Raw genomic sequence first — 20,474 nt, 5'->3', positions numbered from 1 at the left:
CCAAAAACTGATAACTATGGTGACAGAACTGACCAGAGAAGTCAGGGACCTCCGTGAGGAGTTCAGAGCCTTCCGTCAATCCTGCAGCAATGAACCTGTTGATGCTGGCGTTTTGCCTCTGGATTTGCCTTTACATAATATGGATGAGCTGAACAATGCAGAGGCAACTCTGCAGTTACCGGAAGCAAATAAAACAATGGTAGGTTCTTAAAGCTTATTAAAATTGCCTGCTGCTGTATGTCCTGCTTGAATATACATCAACATGCTATCATCGGAAGATCCAACAAATAGGAATTAACCAAAATATTTCCTATTATCTCTGGAAAATTAAGCTTTGGGAAAAAAAACATTGTCTCTTTCAATTATTCCATGTCAACTCACAAGCATATTCATACACATTTAAAACATAAGTCACAATAATTCAACTTTTGAAAATATTTTGATAGGTGAGACGCTTTTCTTTGATTGGAGGGACCACACTGGAGGTGCGAGTCCGTCGTATACTAGCCTATGCCATTACAAATGAGCTGGCCTCTGGACTTAACTGGACTGGGAGAAAAAATAAGGACCAGACCAAGCAAAAAAGGGCATTTAAAGAGACAGTGCTCTGCAAGTGCATCTTTGGTAAGTTTTATTGTTTATTGTAGTTTTATGAGCCTTCACTGAACCAATAGAGTGGATCAATTGAAGTGCTACATGCATCTGTCATTTGCTGTGTCAGGTCTTTGCTAGATTGTTTTCCTCTTTCTTAAGAACATGACTTTTATGTCCTGTTAACCTGGAGATAGTGTTTTAGGTCTTCCACTTCTTTTGTCCTCCATTTGTTCAGTTTCTTCCCTTTTTTTAAGGATACCTGGCACACAATGCTAAGACGTGCCAAATTTGCAGCTAATAGCTCTGTGGGAATCACCTTGTTGGTAAAAAAAATTATAGTTACGTCCATCACACTGGCATTTTTCATGATTCAGCTTGACAGTTTAATTATGTATTTGGGACTGCTGAATTGGAGTGACAACCAAAAATTTCTTTGGACAAGCCAAGCCACAAATGCTGAGCTTTCAGCTAATAACACTCAGAGTTTCTTGAAGTCTCTTCACAGGCACCTTAAAGCCCACCAACATCTCACGTTAGCTGATCTCAATAGGTCACATAATAGGGTGAGGCAAGGTCTCACAATGGTTTCACCTGAAACCTCTGCTGATAATGACCCACACCCTTTTTCACACCTTGATAAAGTCACCTTTCATGTGATGAGATACATGATCATTAGTGGGTTCTTGACCCTCTTAAAGGACTGCTATCACCAGGGTTTTAGTACTTGGGACTCTCCAAAGAATATTGAAAGACCAGAAACTATGACTGCGAACAAAACAAAGTAGTGTGGCACATTGGAAGCAAAAAAATAATAAATTTGGCAGACTTATTTCTACCTTAACCATGGCAAGGTGATAGTTGTGGCTTGCCCAGTCCTCGTCTGAGGGATACAGGAAAATGCTTAGGACAATATGTGTAATTTCAGGCCCCATGTTTGGTCCTGCAGCCAAGCAGATCATGAAATATAGCACACAGGTGAACAAAGTGAGGAGGTAGCTTGTTGATTTCAGCCTTGTGACTTTCATGTTAATCAGCCTACTAGTTTATAGCAGCGGTCCCCAAACTTTTTTGTGCCACGTACTGGTTTAATGTCAGACAATATTTTCACGGACCGGCCTTCATGTTGTCGTGGATAAATACAACAAATTAAAATGATATGACCAAGACAAAAACTGTGGTATTTTGTAAATATAATAATAAAATTCAACAAATTCACGGTAAAATTGTGCAACTTTATTAGCAGCGTCCTCCTGAAATGCGCCAACAACATTGAGAGTAACATCCTCCTCTCTGCCCCTTAATGCTCTCTGGTCACTATGGTAACGTGTAAATATTTCTTTCAAAATAAGAGACACAACTACAACACCGGAAAAGACCCAGGGTAACAGAATTAACGATTTAAAAAAAAAAAAAACTAAACCCTATTCATAAATTTCACACCCGGGCCTCCGTTACCGGTCCGTGGCCCGGGGGTTGGGGAACGTGGGTTTATAGGCTTTCTCCCTGCTTTTTACAAGAGGTTGTTCATATTTAAGCTCTAATTGAGCCTCTCTTTTTTACTCTTTTATTTTTTTGCTTATTTGTTTTTGTCCTAGATGGCCTGACTCAGCAGGTGGGGGTAAATGCAGTTTCTGAGTTTGCCTTCGCCACAGCAGTGCAGAAATGGCTCCGCTATGCTCCTGATCGGATGGGTGGTGCAGGACGCCCGATATCCAGCCCCATCCTGGAGTAAACTAAAAACAGTGACTTGTAACTAATACATTTAACAATAAATCTTCTTTATAAAATAAATAGTTTTTTTATTGATACAAATTTGTCTATTGTCATTTTTTTAATTACATAATGCCCAGTGCTTAATATTATAGGATTGTTGTTACGAACATGATAAATTGTAGGATAATGTTCAACATATAATGGTTATCCTGTTTTTAGATCAAACACAATTGTCTTTTTCACAGGTTTAAGTGTTGATGGTAGTTGTCTGTGGTCTAGGATTGATGGAAATACCTATTAAGTCCTGTTTTAATCATGATTTTATTGTTGTTTCAATATTAACCAAGGGTACAAAAGTGGTGGAAAATCAACACCGAAATTCAACATTGATTCATCATTAACTGAGGGTAATAACTGATATAAAATCAATGCTAAAATTCAACACTGATCAAATATTAACAGAGGATGTAAATGCGATGTAAAATCTATGTCAGATTTCAATGGTGAGTCAACTGAATATGCTGATACTGGTTTAACATTATTTCAATGAATATTCATCATTTGGGTTAGAATATACAAAATAAATTCTTGAGATAAAAGGAAATGTTTAAATCTTCCAGTACTCAGCTGAAACGTGTGGGTCAAGAGATGGTTTAATCATCAACTTGAAGGCCTCTGGTACATCGCCGATTATTAGATAATATTTAAGACTGAAGCATTAATTAATGATAGCACTTCTTTGAACAGTCTTGTAGGAATGGGGGCTAAAAGACATGTTGATGGTTTGGAGAAAGTAATTATTTGAGTTAACTTAGAAATATCTCTTGGAGAAAATAAATATCAATGGTACTAAAAATAGCTGTTTATAATGTTACCGTACCACAGTTCACAGATCGCATTAACTTGGGGACGAACACTTCCAGCTCACCAAGGATGATATAAAAAGTGGCAGGTCAGCCTTTGTAGCTTTTGTTTCCATTAAAAATGGGAGACATTTTAAAGCTGATGTCTACTGTTAACCAAGGCGTACGGATCAGTAGGTTTGACTCTCATCATCCACTGGAGCACAAAGCAAACACTGTCCTAATAGATACAGCAGCCATGGAAGCAGAAGAACATCATATCCAAATACCTTGATATGATGACAAAACGCCTTTCCCACAGAAAACACCACGTCTAGATGAACAGAATACATTTTTGGGATTTCCCATCCTGGATAATCGAGCATTGATTAAGATATCTGAACTTTGTAATGTCTCAGGAAGAAACTGCTTCAGTTATTCTCTCAGTTTTCTTAGTTTTACATTCTTTGCATCAGATTTAAGTGAGATCCAGGAATGAAGAGAGAAGAAAAGACTTAGAACAAAGTTTATTTTATAATAAGAACCTTTTTTGTTTGTTCACATATTAAATAGATAAAAATATGAAATATCCCACCATTAATTACAATAATTCAACATGCCTTTTTTGTATTCAAGAAAACAAAAATGTAAAATAAAAAGACTACACATTTGGTCCATCAGAGATAGATGTGTGTGTGTGTCCAGCAAACAGTTTTATTTAAACGTAATCACTTCAGCACTTTTTTTTTTTTTGTGTCTAAAGGCGAAGAAAGATGCCCAACGGATTTACTTTATCAAATGGACCATCCCAGCCATGCCGGTCTATTTGATTCACGTTTTATTGTTTATTTTATTTCATTTTATTTTCACTTGCTATATACCTGACAGACTTGACTGGGGAAAAAAGGGGAGAAAGAAAGAGGGAAAGAAAAACAGCGGGGATGAGGAACGGTGATAAAGGGCAAAAAACAAAAACCAACAAAACAAACAGACAAAAAAAATACATATATCAATCACCTGGATCACCTGTTGAGAAAGAAAAAAGAGAAAACAAGCAAAAAAAAGAACAATATAATAAACAACATCATTGCGATGATCTATGTGAATATAACAGTAAATGCTAAATATTAAATATCATTGTGCAGCACCCGTGTGTACACCTGTGAGCATGAGCGCGCTTGTATTTAAAAGGTTCCTTCATGTAATGATCTGCTAGAGGGTGTGGGGAGCCACAGCCCCGTCCTCCAGGGCATGAAGCAGGTATGGAGGAGATCAAAACTCCAGACATCCAGAGGCCCTCAGAGCATAAGAGACCAAGGAAGACCAACGGAGGGGTGACCGAGTCACTATCCCGGAAAGAGCTGAGGAGAGCCCCAGATGAGGGGTCACTCAGCAGCCGCGGAGCAGAAGCCGGGGGGGTTGCAGTGACGTGCCCATGAGCTCCGCCGGCAGCCAGTGGTGCCAGAGAGACCAAGCCCCAGGCTGAGAGGCCGAGGGCACCCCACCCCCGAAGTGGCCCGAGCGAGCCCCAGGCTCCAGGCCCCGACAAGCAGCCACCAGGAGTGAGCCGGTGTGTACCTGGATGTCCATCCCCGGACACAAAGAACCACCAATGCACCGATGTCTGCCACTGGCAGGGAAAGTGGTGGGGGGAGACAGGCCTCCATACCTTGGAGGGCCTGAGATGTCCCTAGAGAGGTGGCCTCTGATACCTGACCTGACATAGACACAGGCACACACAGATACAAAGACTCCAAACCTCCCTCCGCCCGCTCATATGTAGTGTTGATACATGTGTGTCCTAAGGTGCATTAAAAACCCAGGAGGGCATGGAGCTACCTGCCAGAGAGCAGCAGGTAAGCGCATAGCCCCTCCTGATAGCCCTCAATGTCTACGTGTATTTAAAATTGAGAGGTGGGCAACGACGCCAGGGGTGAGGTTGTATACCCTAAAGGTCTTCTGGATACCATGTAGTGTGCCCACCCCCAAGATCCTATATGTATGTGTTATGAGAGTGTGAGTAATGTCTAAGTTGTGGGATAAAATTGAGGGACAGGCAGCCAGAAGGGGACAGAGGGGGGGGGATGCCTTCCCTGCACCCTGGTGACACACCTTTACCCCAAGGGCCTGCATGTATGGGTGATTGTGGTGGAGCGGGAAGAGGGAGGCAGCTGGAGATGGGAAGGGAAGGAAGGGAGGGGCAAGTGGCCTCTTCTTGGGGCCAGCTCCCCTGCTGACCCCAGTAGGCACCCCCATACTCTGCAACCCACCAGGGAAAGGGGGCCCAGGCCCATCTGGACCGGTTCAGCAGCGCCGCCCGCCCCACAGAGCCCGGGACAGCCCACCTGACCCCACCACAGAGAAAACTGCACCCACCCTGTCATCCACTCATCTTCCAGACTACACAAGACAATAGACACCCTGGCTGAGATGTTCCTCCACCTTTCCTATATCTCCCCCTCCTGCAGAGTGAGTTCCTGGAGAGAGGAGACCTCCTGCAAGATGTAACAGCCTCCTCCCACCAGTTGAAGAGTCCCCCATGTGGCTCGATGCACTGGCGGGACCCTGCGCCAGGGCTGGGCCCCCATACACCCGCTCACCCACAACCCCGGCGACCAACCAGGACCCAAAGCCAAGAAGAAGGCGCACCCCCAGAACCCCACGCCTGTCCCGGACCCACCCAGGGGCAGCCAGGCTACCAGGCCAGTAACCCACGTCCGTCAGCACAGACCCTCCCCTAGGCCCGCTGCACGCATCCACGAGGAAACCGTCACCTAAGAGCCAACAGAGCCCTAAACAGGCCATGACCGCAACCCCAGGTTGAGCCCTCCAAGGAAGATGCTCCTGGGGAATCCCCCGACGCCCTAAGCCTGTCCCTACCCCCACACCAATCACATCAACGAACAGAAAGTTCTGCTAATTTCTGTTTAACTCCATTAAGTTGCAGACAAAAAAACAAAAATAAAACTACGGTAGCGCTCTGCCCATAAAGTTCAACTGACAGCTAATCTATGTTCAGTGCATAAAGAAAATGATGGAAGGACAAACTAAAAGAAAATTTAAACCTCTTACACCATTAAAGACTTCAGTCTCCAATAAAGAGCAGCTGAGTCAATGTGGTCTGGACTCTGTAGAGGAGAGTCATGGTTTCAGAGCCTCTGTAGGACAGAAGACCTGCATTTATAGTGGGATAGTCTTCTGCTTAAATAACAGGGTCATTCAAAACCGTTGTGTAACTCTGGAGGTTACACCCATAGACTGTGTGTCAGAAATATGATTTGTGTTAAGTATTTAAGTAATTTTATATGGTTTCCATATTCTTAAAATTTACTTTGAAAGGCGAATTATCTCTATTTCCAGTTAGCATCGGACTTCATTGAACAAGCTGGATGATGGAACAAGCTGATGCTTTTATTTGCTGAATTATTTTGCACATCTTGCCTGTGGTAACAACACAGGCAAAGTTTTCACATCCATTACACAACATGGTGAGTGTCAGTACTTGAGGGATGAAGTCACACATGTTAACATACATTTGCATCAGAGAACAGTCTCTTCAATTTACTTCTATTTCTATAATATGTGAAAACGAGAATATAAAATACCCCCCAAAATAACATCTCTCACAATACAAGTGAAACTACAATGCTTTGTAGACTCCCCAAGAATTTGAACATGGTACTGGGCTTAAGTATAACAGATTTTCTTTAATAAACCCAAATTCAAGCACACTGGGTGAAAAAGTCCATTGTAAAAATCTGAGTTTAAATAAATAGTTTCTCAATTTATATAAAACATAGTCAGACACCAAGAAACAAATTGTGGAAAAAAGCTAAATAAAGTAGAACATTGTTATGTTGTTTACTGCAAAGAACTGGTTATAATCATTTTTATGACATTTTTTTAAACTATAAAAATCAGAAAGGAATTTGGTTCCAGTAGATGGTGGATCTCAAGCACAGCAATGTAAATCTCTCTTACTTACACACACACACACACACACACACACGTCTATATATACATTACACATTCATACACATACATACACAAAGCTGTGTAAACCAACTATAAATAACTAATCTAAACTTATATACATTAAATACAGAAATTAAATGAGGTGGAATGAATACTACAGAATGTACACAAATAAAAAGCACAACTAACTAAATCAACATCACAACATGAAGTGACTTCCAGTCCATAATGACTCCAGATTTTTGGTCTTAGGTATTACTTGAATGATTTCAAATCCTTTGTAGGAAAACCAGAATGACTAATGAATTAAATGTTTGCAATAAAAAAATAATAAATGTTCTTTATAACAAAGTTGATTAGGTAAAAAAAATATTAACTAACATCTACAATTAATATATAGATGTTATCTGTACAGAAAAACATTCATCATAGTAACAAGCCAATTAGTGTAACAAACAGTTGTTACTGTTACGGACATAAAACACCAAATTGAACTAAATATGAGGTAATCTTTTCCCTCATGCATTGCAGTGAAGCTCCGCTTTGAATATTGCTCCATTTGAACTCTTTCCTCCACCTTTGACACTTTCATGTACTGTGAATTCTCATGTGGTTTTTCAAGTTTGTTGTCTGACTCAATATTTTACCACATATGTTACACAAGTTTGGCTTCTCACCTGTGTGAATTCTCATGTGAACTCTGAATGCTGACGCGTCACTAAAGCTTTTCCCACAGGCGCTACAAGAATATGGTTTCTCACCTGTGTGGATTCTCATGTGAACTCTTAATGCTGATGAGTGACGAAAGCTTTTCCCACAGGTGTTACAAGAATATGGCTTCTCACCTGTGTGGATTCTCATGTGCCTTTTCAAGTGTGCCGCCTGACTGAACGTTTTACCACATATTTTACACAAGTGTGGCTTCTCACCTTTGTGGATTCTCTTGTGAACTCTGAATGCTGACGGGTCACTAAAGCTTTTCCCACAGGCGCTACAAGAATATGGCTTCTCACCTGTGTGGATTCTCATGTGAGTTTTTAATTGGATCAGCTGACTGAATCCTTTCCCACATGTGCTACACCGATAAGGTTTCTCACCTGTGTGTGTTCTCATGTGAGTTTTGAAGAACAGAATGCAACTGAATTTTTTTCCACACAGACTACAAGAATATGGCTTCTCACCTTTGTGGATTCTCATGTGTGTTTTTAAGTGGATCAGCTGACGGAATCCTTTCCCACATGTGCTACAGCAATAAGGTTTCTCACCTGTGTGGATTCTCATGTGAGTTTTGAAGCACACAATGTCACTGAATCTTTTTCCACAGCTGCTACAAGAATATGGCTTCTCACCTGTGTGGTTTCTCATATGAGTTTTCAAGCTCTCCATATCACTGAATTTTTTTCCACAGGTGTTACAAGAATGTGGCTTCTCACCTGTGTGGATTCTCGTGTGCCTTTTCAAGTGTGCCGCCTGACTGAACGTTTTACCACATATTTTACACAAGTGTGGCTTCTCACCTGTGTGGATTCTCATGTGAACTCTGAATGCTGACGCGTCACTAAAGCTTTTCCCACAGGCGCTACAAGAATATGGCTTCTCACCTGTGTGGGTTCTAATGTGAGTTTTTAAGCCGTTCAGCTGAATGAATCGTTTCCCACAGGTGCTACAAGAATAAGGTTTCTCACCTGTATGGACTCTTAGATGGTTAAGCAGTCTGTATTTATACTGAAAGGTTTTTCCACAAAACTCACATTTTACAGACTTTCTACTTGTGTCAGGCTTACACTGACTATATGACATGAGCTGGCTCTCTACTCCACTTTGCTTTCTCTGATTTCTCCTCTTTGTGTTTGCATTTGTAGTTGATCCTGAGTGCACATGCTCACTTTCTTCCTGGCCTTGGCTCCACTCTGGCTGAGGACAGTTGTTAGAAAGAAAGTCACTGCTTGGTTCAGGTTCCTCATGAGTAGAAGTCACCATAAATGTATTAGTCTCTTCCTTTAGAAGAAGCCGCTCTCCCTCCTGACTGATGCAGGGTTCCTCCTGTTCCTCTTTAAATTCTGGAGGCTTTCGATCCTCCTGATCCAGACTGGAGATCCTTTCATGGTTAGAGACCTGTTGGTCTGCAGGAACCTCTTCCTCCTTACAGATCTTTTGATCTGAAAAGTCTCAAGAGACAAAAACATAAAATTAAAAAACCAAAAACTCGAACATTAAAAAAAACAAAAGCAAAACATCTCATCAACTATTAGAAGTTCTCTATGAGCATGTCGCCCACGTACGCCAGTGTAATTCAAACAGTTATGCTAGTGATACTGACACTTAGATACACCGGAACAAATTGAAATTTGGGGAGCTACATACAAATCAAAAGATCTTGCTGCATTTTCTTACATATTAATTTTGTACATTACTACAATGAATTTTAAATGAAACCACTCAGATGCAGTTTAAGTGCAGACCTTCAGCTTCAATTCAGTAGGTTGAATGAAAACACGGAATAAAAATGTGAGAAAAAAATCATCATGTTCATTTCTAATACAGATGCTTGCTTTCTCCTCTTTAATACTCTGCCAGGCCTTTACTGCAGTGACTTTTAGTTCTTGTTTGTTTGTAGGCCTTTCTGTCCCAAGTTTAGCTTTCAACAGTAGAAATGCATGCTCAACTTGGTTAACGCTTGAGAGTCGACGGACGTGCTGATGCGCCAAAAATCAGACCACCAATTTAGGACAACACAGCAACAAGATGCAACAACCCAGAGTCTCCATTTCAACTTGGGTCGAAAGTGCGGACTTAAACTTTATACCAGTTTTTAAATTGTGTTGACAGGCCATGTAAAACAGACGTATGATAAAAAATACACAGAATGTTTTTTTCTGAATAAAACAGTAGTGTTTGCAGCGGGAAGAAACTGTAAAAACAGTGTTTTTTAAGGACAGCACTAGCAAACACTCCTTTTTATCTTGTGAGAGAAAAAGACAAAACACCCCTTTCTTTCCCTATTAGTGAAAAAATGTACCATGTTGACCAATGTTGTTTGGGAAGAGGTGGAAGTTTTAGGAGTGACACCGGCGAGTCAGAGTGAGCGAGCGAGCGAAAGAAAGAGAGAGAGCAAGTTTTGATGCGGGAGAGATTTGTAACATTTAGCATGTTTGGAGGGTATAGTTAGGGTGTAGTGTAGTCGTTGTGTTGTTTTGTGTCAGTTCTACTCGTGAATGCCACAGTTGCTCCAAAAAAAGCCACCAAAGGCAGATTGCAGTGTAAACGCTGTCTCCATGTGGAAAACAGGAGTGATACGCCTCATGTTGTCATACCTACAGGGTTTATACCTGTGGTGTTCTTCTCAGTCTTATGTGTGCATTTTTAGGTACATAGTACCATGTACCGATGTTATTTGCAAAACGTGTGCATAATTTTTAGAAATGTACAATTTCTATTTGCATTTTAAGTTTCGAAAATGATTTGTTAAACATGTTTGTGGTTTTTACAGTGAAAAATTTAACTTTTTTCTACTCGGATTTTAGGTTTTTTGTCTCAATTGTCGTCAGTTGAAGCAGAATTTGAATTTTTTTTTGAAAACATGGACATGGCATCCTTTGGATTAATGAGGATCACTTGCTTGTTCTCAGTGCTCAGGTCAAAAACTTTCTTCTCTGATAGAATTTCCTATCAAACTGGCTGCTTAGGCGTCAAGTTTCTAACTCAACAATGCTCCCATCCAGACGATGGGCTTTTCAGGGAAGGCCTTGCATCAGCTAGACAATATTAAACCACATACTGCATCTATTCCAACAACATGGCTTTGTAGTAGTAGAGTCCAGGTGGTGAACTGGCCTGCCTGCAGACATGGCAAATGTTTCTTTCATCCACTGAAAATATTTTGCATGAAAGTGAAAAATATGAAAATTGAGACCCAGGACTGTTCAACAGCTAGAATCTTATATCAGAGAAAATGGGAAGAAACTCAAAACAGCAGCTGGTCTCCTCAGGTCACTAACTGTTGTTAAAAGAAGACAGAAAACAGTGGTAACATGGCTCCGTCCTGACTTTTCTGTTCCTATCTTCAGTTTCAAAATAAGCAAATGTTTTGTATATTTGTTTGTTTTGTTGTTTTCTTCTACAATGTCCAATTGGGTTTAACTCTGTAGAGATTTTATATCCATTAACAAATAAAGCCAATCAGCATCATAATATGAACTCATTTTCAGGTTTCAACATCAACTAGACTCAAGATTGTTTCTACTTTCGCAACCAACACACTTCAACTTGTTCCTTTTAGTTTCAGTCATTTAAACGTGTTGCGCTTGGGCCTTAAATTATTCCTGTACCCCTGAAAATAAAGTTTAAGTTCTAATTAGAATCCAACATTAGTAATATTTGTTTGTCTCATCTATAGAGTATTCCAAACTTTTCATACTTTGTTGGTAAAATTATTTAGCACTAATTTCCTAGCAGTGGCTGTACAATTACACCCAGCTGTATTAGGAATTAGGTTAAAGAACTGCTTTTTAGTTTAACTGTTGTTAGTTTTGCCATATTTGTGCCTTTCCAACAGTGTTGGGTAGTAACGGAATACCCCGGGGTTCCCTTTACTACGGTTCGGAGCCACGGACCTGTTTCATATACGCGCGGAATAGTTTTCTATATGAGACGCAGCAAAAAGTGAAGCCGTACCTAATGTCCAACCTACTGATACTCATTTTACATTAAGATTTAAAAGTCTAGTTGGTACTGGTTTGGCGAGTATCCTTCAGTAATAGTAATAAATCACACAGCAATTCATGTAGTTGTAAAAAGCATGTTAATATATTAAGTAATCCAAAGTATTCAGAATACATTACACTCACTGAGTAACGAGTTCTGAATACATTACAAAATACATATATTCTGTAATACCTTTTAAAAGTAACTTTTCCAACACTGCCTACTGTTAGCAAACTTGCGAGCCACATGCTATGAAGCAAATCTATGGTCTACAGTGACCCCTTGTAGACATTGTGAGACATCGTTTCTGCTTCCAGAAAACCACAATTTGTGAGACTGTCAACTGCTCCTAAAAGAAAACTGAGCAACAATAACAGATATTAAGGCGCCTTTTCCTTCTTCCCAGTGCAGACATCACTGATGCTTCACTGGTTCCTGCCTTCCTGATAGATTCACATACCTTTGCTTTGTATCTTTATTTCAGGTTTCCAGATGGTATCCAGCAGTCTGAGACTCTCCTGCCCGGTCCAGACCATGATGTGTTCAACCTCGTGACTGGTGCAGAGTTCCTCCTGTTCTTCTTTAATCTGAGGAGGCTCTGGGTCCTCCTGCTTCAGACTGGAGCTCCTCTCCTGGTTACAGACCTGCTGGTCTGCGAGAACCTCCTCATCCTTACTCTTCATTCTGGTTTGAGAATTCTTGAAAAGAGACAAGTGATAACGGGAGAAATTAAAAATGAACAAATGTGACAAATGTTTCAAGAGCACCATGTGAGTGACTCAAGTTCTGATACTTTTATAAGCAAAATTAAGAATACAAAAACTTTCAGGTAGCTGCTGCCAGCTTCACAGTTGCGCAACTGTTTGTCATTTTAACCTGCCACAGTGACAACCAAAAGTAATTATATCATTAAAATGTATATTTAGATGGAGGATTTTAGAGTGTTTCTCACCACCTGACTATGATCTGAGTCCAAATTTCAAATTAAAAGCTCTTTCACTTTGTTTGCTGATTTGTGCTTAAAGCTGCAGTATTTTGTTTTGTTTTTCATTATTTTCAAACTACGAAATAATTGCAGTCACAATAATGAATTAATATCATGTAAATTATTTAAACTGTACTTAAGTAAAAATATAGAATCACCACGGTGGGATGGTGGTTAACACTGTTGCCTCACAGCAAGAAGATTCTTAATTCGACTCAGAAGTTTGCATGTTCTGCTCCTCAGTGTGTCGGTTCCCTCTGGGTACTCCAGCTAGGGCTGCCACAAACTATTATTTTTGAGATAGTCGACTAATCACATCATGCATCCATTGGCCTCGCCAACTCCCCGCTGCCGGTGTTCCAGATTAACTGGCGTCGGTCGAACAGATGTGTGGTAGATTGTCTGGCCTCATTTGAGACTTCTCCAGCTGCTATGTGATAGTGGATCTGCTACAAATTGCAGATCATATGCAAGTTTTGGAAATTACATTATAAATATTACTAACTTAGCTTTAAACAGACAAAATTGAAAGTTCCACAATTATTGTGCTTGAAACAAATTCAAACGTGGCGATAGAGCCAGGTGCAGATGTGTGTAACAAATGAATCTGGCTGTAGGCTATGGCACTTGGCCACAGGTGGAGCTAGTTGACTCGACTCCATTTGAGTGCACACAAAGTAAACTGCACGTTTTAGTTGTGCAGCGAAAACGCTGAAATCGGAGTAATAACACGTACGAGGGGAACAATAACGAAGACAAGCTTTACTCTTGCTGTTCTGTGAACATCATCGGCGTGGTGTTAATTGTTTGCCGTTTTCGCGATCGCCTCGCGCACGAGAATATCACCAGGTAAACTCGCGACATTTTGTTGTTCAAGAGCAACAAGACTGAGGGAGTGTGTTTGAGGTAACCTTATAAATGTCACAGATGACACATTTGGTGTTTATTTGCTGTTTTGTCGGTAGCGGCTACTGAAAAGGAGGTCTACCACACATCTGGCCGTTCACTCGCAGAAAAGGCTCATCGATGGTGGCTGGGATCGCGGCACGATCTCAGGGCTCAGGTACACGAGCCCGCCAGCCCTTTATAGTGGCCGCGACCACTGGCGATAAGGAAAGGTAGCTCGTCATAGAGGACTCACGCTCGGCGAGACGTTTTTATGGTCGACTTAATAATGGAATAATGGATTGCATTTATATAGCGCTTTTCGAGACCCTCAAAGCGCGTTACAATCCCACTATTCGGCTCTATACTTAGGCTCCCAGAAGAGCCTCGAGAGCCCTCGTGCTGTCTTTGCATACCTCCACGATGGTATGTTATTTAATCTTTAAAAAAAAGGAGATTTCCTGCGTACGACCAGAAAAAGCCCAAGTACCACGCGTTCCACAGTTTTAAAATAAATAACCTACAACATCTGCACGGTAACCACGTGGTGCGAGTTGAAGGTTTCTCTCAGATTCTTTCGTCCCGGTGTTTAATAATAAAATCTTACCGTTTAAATCAAAGGGACGCACTTATGTGATGAGCTGCTGCTTGGATTTAGTCTGCGCTGGTTGATCTCACCCTGGTCGATTGTTTCTTAACCTCCGAGCAGATTTCTACCTTGAAAAACTCTCAAACCACTGTTGTTTGTTTGTTGTGCAGTTTGAGTGACGTCATTTCCGCTATACTTCTTCTATTAGAATTTTGAGTAGAACTGGCGCACTGCTGCCCTCCTCGGGTCATTCGTAGTCCAAATAAAAGTCCTTCCAAACAGTCCAGTGCTTTGCAGAAACCTGAATAAAGAATTTTAGTTCCCCAGTGATCCAAGCCAAGTATCGACTTAAACAGTCTGAAAATTCTGCAGCACAACTGGAACAGACTGTCTAAACATGTAAAGTAATGACACCCATTCTTTTCATTCTGTTATTGCTTTTGCCACATGCTGTGTTTTTTTTTGATGATGGATCCACATTCGGAAGACCCAGTGCTTACTAAATTAAATTAACAGTCTTGAACTTCATTTTAGACCTGTTTTAATCACTCTAGCAGCTACTATGTTTTTCATTTCCACTATTTTTCTTGCACTAAACTATTTGCACTAAACAATAATTTCAGATAAACTGTAATTCCATTCATCCATCCTGCTTTTCTCAAATTTCTCTGTGGCTTTTTCACAGTTAGAAGGAAATGCTTCCCAGTCTGCCTTACTGAAGTCAAATGAGCAAAGTCATTTGTTTTATTCAGTAAAGCATTCCAGAGCTTTTCAGAAGACAAGGCCTATGAACCAAGTGATGCTTCTGCAAGGCCCTCAGAAAAGTAAAACGCTACACTCATCCACACAAAAGCGTGTCTTTCATCTCTTCTAGGAGGAAATACTATATTTATATTGTTATATATTATAATTAGTCCTCCAGTTAAGTTTGTCTCATATCACATGTGGCTGCATTACATCCTGCAACACCTCGACCGCCTGGAAACTTATGCCATGGTCCTGTTTGTGGACTTTAGTTCGGCTTTTAACACCATCGTGCCTGAACTACTCCAGTTATTCTCTCACATTGGTTTCACATTTTCTCAAGCAGATTTGAGTGAGATCCTGGAATAAAGACAAAAGAAAATAGTTTGTTTAACAAAGTTTTCTTTATAATAATGATCTTTGTTTTTTCCTATGTTGCATGTTAAAAACAATGGATTATATCATCATGACTAGAATCATTAAAGCTATACTTTCATAACACCTCATTTTTTGTGTTTGAAAAAAAAAGAAAAGTTTTGTCTTCAAAACAGATCAAAAGAAATGTCATTTATTTTTAGAATGAAACAACAGAGTTGCATTTAGTAAAAATCTTAAGTTTTTCACAAAGTAAACATTAAAAATAGTGTTTGATTACTGTTAAAACTTCAATTAAATTAACTACAATAACACTACAAAAAACAAAAACAGAAATATTTAGTCAAAAAGACAGATGTAAATGTAATCATAGATATCTTTAAAGATGTACAAATTGATGATTAAAAATTGTGTTATGAAGGAATCTGCTGATTTCTATGTTAAGGTTTATTAAGTGGAAGAGGATAAAACAAAATAGAAGCAAAACAATACAAATACAGGGAGCATAAAAAAAGTTTACATTTTCATGTGGAGAAATATTTTTATGGATAAAAATATTAATGAGCAGTGGTAGCCTCTATGGCAGGAAAGATCTCCACCAAAAAACCCCAAGATGCCGAGGTACCACCCATAATGTCTGACTGACAGCTGATCTTTGTGCAGCGGAGAAATGTCACAATGTTGCTGCAGAGAAAATAAAATGGAAACTAAAATGCAGATTTCAACCTACAATATGAAAGACTTCAGTCTATTTCAGTTTAATGAACCCAGCAGTGTCTCCAAAATTGTGGTAAAACCAGAGTCCAGCATAGAGCGGCTGAGTGAATGTGGTCTGGACTCTGTGGAGGAGAGTCATGGTTTTAGTGACGCTGTAGAAGGACAAAATACCTGCTCTGTGATCCAGGTACACTCCTACTCTGGAGGACCCAACATTTGAAATAGGAGTTTGAATGTTGTTATGCCAAAATGTATAACTGTTTTTGGAACAATCTAATGCCCAAGACTTGTCATTATGCCCAAATCTACATTCATTCCTCCACCATGCTCTGCTAATGTTCTTGTATGCGACTGCTATAATAACTCTCCCTTTCCTCTCCACCTCCCAGTAACAACGTCCAGTCAGACTCTCTCTACTCAGGACCTGAAACCATCCAGTGAATCTGTCTTGATGATCAAAATAAGACTGTTGATGCTTCATAAATGTTACTTTTCTGTTCCCCTCTGATAATAACAGCTGTGTGTGTGCTGTGTTTGGATCCAGTGTGATTTCCTTTGAATATTTTAAGAATCCAGGTCTGGTCTTTGGCTCTGGTGGATCTGGCACTAAAACATCCACTTCAGTGACTGTCAGTGAGATGTTTGTCCGTTCCTCTCTCAGAATGTCCTGTAGTTTATCTCTGACCTCTGACACAGCTGCTGTCACATCCTCAAAGTAGCTCAGAGGACGGATATTGATGCTGGATGAGTCTGTAGACTCACTGAGTGCTGACAGTGAGGGGTAGTTGTGTAGAAACTGGATGTGATCCTCTGTGTGTGAGAGCTGCTTCAGCTCAGCATCTTTCCTCTTCAGCTCAGTGATCTCCTGCTCCAGCTTCTCCTGAAGCTCTTTGACTCGACTCACTTCAGTTTCCTGCTGGGATCTGATCTGCTGCTTCACATCAGAGCTTCTTTTCTGGATGAGATGGATCAGCTCAGTGAAGATCTTCTCACTGTGCTCCACTGTTTGATCAGCAGACTGATTGATGGCCTCCACCTCCTGTTGAAGCAGCTTCACATCTTTCTCTCTGTCCTGGATTCTCTGCTGGATGTTTTGTCGACTCACCTCCAGCTCTCTCTGCCTCTCAGTCCTTTCTGCTGCAGCTGAGACTGTGTCGTGGCCTTTATGTTCATCCACAGAGCAGAGATAACAGATACTCTGCTGATCAGTACGACAGAACATCTTCATCACCTCATCATGACGAGAGCAGATCTTCTCCTGGAGCTTCATGGAGGGCTCCACCAGCTTGTGTTTCTTTAATGGAGCCACGTCATAATGAGGCTGAAGGTGTTTCTCACAGTAAGAAGCCAGACAGACTAAACAAGATTTCACAGCTTTTAACTTCATCTGAATGCAGAAATCACAGGCCACATCTTCAGGTCCAGCATAGCAGTGATCAGCAGGAGCGTCTTGGAGTCCAGTCTTCTTCAGCTCCTCCACTAAAACAGCTAACATGGTGTTTTTCACCAGGACAGGCCTCGGTGTGAAAGTCTGTCTGCACTGAGGGCAGCTGTAGATTTTCTTCTCCTCCTCTCCATCCCAAAATCCATTAATACAGTTCATGCAGTAGCTGTGTCCACAGGGAATAGTCACCGGATTCTTCAGTAGATCCAAACAGATCGAACAAGAGAAAGTTTCTTGGTCCAGCTGAACTCCTTTCTGCGCCATTTCTCCTCTCAGTATCAGTGACTGTATGAGTTTCACTTCCTTATAACTGAAACTAGTCTGAGCTGAGATGTAAACAGCATGTTTCTGCAGTTAATGGGGCCTGTCAGCTCTTCCACGTCACCACATGCTGGTTACACCCATCTCCATTTTCAAAGTTTAGATCTGAAGGGGAGGGAACACAGAAACATGTGGACAGAGAGGAGGTGCTGAGTCAGAGAGTGGGAGGAAGTGGGAGGAAGTGGGAGGTTTATCAGACTGTGTGTCATTAACACTTTTTATAACAGAGCATTTTTCACATTTTAAAAAATACTATTCAAACTTTTTAAAAATTATCTTCTACATCTGCTAAATTAATCATTTTATTCATTCATTATTCATTCACTGACACTCTAACTACATGTCTCTGCACTGTGAGGAAGCCAGAGTGCCCAGAGATAAGGACAACATGCAAATCACACAGAAAGGCCTTGCACAGTTGCACAGTGCTGGATGCCTTAAAGCATGGCTATTCAACTACGAAGTTAGTTGGGCCAGATTTTCAAACCGAGGAATTTATCTGGGCCAGATATTTTTTTGAAGCCAGTAAGCAGCAGATCATGATCAATTTCAAACCCACACAACTGTATTGAAAAACAAGTAATTTTTTTTATTCCTTTTCCCCTGTAAATCTGGTGACCTCACAAATGCACACCAAAAGGTCCATTTAAAAAAAAAAGGGAGCTATAACTAAACTATTTTTTGCACATTTGAAATAATAATAATAATAACAAAAAAAACAACATTTTGATAATTCCCTTTCAAATTAAAATAAATATTTCGCTGACCACTCACTTTTCCTGCCATGGATGGAGCCCCATCCGTCACAAGTATACAGACACGCTTCATATCCAGACCATTTTCCTCAAAAAGAGCTGAAATCTTCTCAAACATTATTTCGCCAGCTGTGTGTCCCTCTAACGGTAGTAAGCGAGCAATTTCCCATCCAAAAAAACGGACATATACGCACAATTGTGCATTATTAGTTCTGTCTGTGATCTCCTGCTATAGACATTACATCAGTTTTCTTCAGGTCATCTAACAGCATTTCAAACTCATCTGACGCCAGAACTTCAACTCTACGAATATTTGAACTGTCCTACAGGGGCACGTTTTTAATAGATGTCACACTTACTTTAATTTTTTCGTCACTTTTCACCGCATCCACCACATATGCAGTATTTCACTGTTTCAGAATCTGTGAAAGGTCTTTTCTTCTTCGCCAAAAAGTAAACACGAAGGGAAGATGCTGCAGCTCTCTCTTGGGCTGTACAGGACCCTCACCATGGTAGTACAACTCCGGTTGTAAGATTATTAAACTCGGTAAAATGAATAAGTATTTGTCAGTCCAGGCAGGGTTAAACCGACAGTTTTCATTGTCAATTTTGCGCTTTTGGAGTGAGAAAGACATGCTGTTGTCGCATCATATATTACGATGATTGTTTAATATGTTTACATCACGGTGCATTGTGGGTTAAATATTGCTAGGCTACTAGGAGTGTTGCATTCACAGTCTACACTACGCTGTAGGAATTTTTATTTTTTTTAAATTAATTAATTTTTTGCGTTTTCTCTGTGTTTCTGCCAGGACCACAGGCAGGGCCACTCGCAGGTTGCTTCTGGGCCGCATTTGGCCCGTGGGCCGCCATTTGAATAGGCTTGCCTTAAAGCCTTTCAATAGATAAAAGAAGATGGTTAAGGCAAGGCAGCACGGTGGCACGGTGGTTAGCACTGTTGCTGCACAGCAAGAAGGTCCTGAGTTCAATTCCACCCTCAGGCCGGGGTCTTTCTGTGTGGAGTTTGCATGTTCTCCCCGTGTTTGCGTGGGTTCCCTCCGGGTACTCCGGCTTCCTCCCACCGTCCAAAGACATGCAGCTTGTGGGGATAGGTTAATTGGATAATCCAAATTGTTACTAGGTGTGAATGTGCGAATGGATGTGGTTGCGAATGGTTGTCTGTCCCTGTGTGTTAGCCCTGCGACAGACTGGCGACCTGTCCAGGGTGTACCCTGCCTCTCGCCCTATGACAGCTGGGATAGGCTCCAGCGCCCCCCGCGACCCTGAAAAGGATAAGCGGATGGATGGTTAAGGCAAGAGATTACTATTTTGTCTTTTATATTGGTGCAAATGGAGGAATAAATGCCAAAAAAAGAAAGAAGGTTTTTAAAAATGACCACGTAAAACAGTTCAAGTACCTCTGTGTTTACGGAGAGAAGGGGATATATGTGGCGGACAGATGGTCGCTTCACCAATGACCTGGGCTACTTTGAGCTGGTTAACATCAACGACAAACGTAAGACTAAGTGCACAGACACAATTGATAATCCAATAAGAAAATCCAGATATGTTTTCCACAGGGAGCAATACAGAAGTAAAAGATGTAAAACAAGTAGCCATCCTGGGCAACAGAAACAGCAGAATCCTCCACATGCATCAAATATTGCAGAGCGCAGGGGAGAAATGATATCAGTCACAGATGCAGCACTGCAGAACGGAATCAATCTAAAAACAGCAATCAAAGAAACAGGCAGCAACATTGGCCTGAGGAGGTTTATGACCTACTTTGTCAGCATAAAGAGTAGATTCCTCCTAAATTCTTTCCAGGAAG

General features: G+C 40.8%; 2 protein-coding genes across 3 annotated transcripts; both read right to left on the bottom strand.

Annotated features, from left to right (window-relative positions):
* Positions 1 to 6,240: 6,240 nt before the first annotated feature.
* On the bottom strand, positions 6,241 to 14,446 carry LOC102793440 (uncharacterized). 2 transcript variants are annotated; one of them, XM_006809522.3, is made up of 3 exons: positions 14,306 to 14,446; positions 12,289 to 12,526; positions 6,241 to 9,292 (listed from the first exon to the last, which is right to left on the bottom strand). In XM_006809522.3, the coding sequence occupies exons 2-3, from the start codon at positions 12,509 to 12,511 to the stop codon at positions 7,713 to 7,715; spliced, it is 1,803 nt and encodes a 600-aa protein (XP_006809585.2). In that variant the 5' UTR covers positions 12,512 to 12,526; positions 14,306 to 14,446; the 3' UTR covers positions 6,241 to 7,712. The 2 variants fall into 2 exon arrangements, with proteins under 2 accessions (XP_006809585.2, XP_006809586.2); XM_006809523.3 differs by having other exon boundaries at positions 6,241 to 9,283.
* Positions 14,447 to 15,459: 1,013 nt separating this feature from the next.
* LOC148097486 (tripartite motif-containing protein 16-like) lies at positions 15,460 to 17,855 on the bottom strand. Its single transcript, XM_087832112.1, has one exon. It carries the CDS (start codon positions 17,829 to 17,831, stop codon positions 16,155 to 16,157), a length of 1,677 nt encoding a protein of 558 aa, XP_087688238.1. The 5' UTR covers positions 17,832 to 17,855; the 3' UTR covers positions 15,460 to 16,154.
* Positions 17,856 to 20,474: the final 2,619 nt, after the last annotated feature.

This window comes from Neolamprologus brichardi, chromosome 18 (assembly GCF_056152115.1).
Source record: "Neolamprologus brichardi isolate AB-2024 chromosome 18, ASM5615211v1, whole genome shotgun sequence".
Classification (NCBI taxonomy): domain Eukaryota; kingdom Metazoa; phylum Chordata; class Actinopteri; order Cichliformes; family Cichlidae; genus Neolamprologus; species Neolamprologus brichardi.
Note: the sequence above shows the minus strand (reverse complement) of the source record. Positions and strands in the feature narration are given on the sequence as shown.

Bases quoted from the DNA above. Each gene is read 5' to 3' on its own strand.
- LOC102793440 (XM_006809522.3), bottom strand. From the start codon at position 12,511: ATGAAGAGTAAGGATGAGGAGGTTCTCGCAGACCAGCAGGTCTGTAAC. The intron at 9,293-12,288 runs GTATGTGAATCT...TTGTCTCTTGAG, and splicing joins AATAAAGATACAAAGCAAAG to ACTTTTCAGATCAAAAGATC.
- LOC148097486 (XM_087832112.1), bottom strand. From the start codon at position 17,831: ATGGCGCAGAAAGGAGTTCAGCTGGACCAAGAAACTTTCTCTTGTTCG.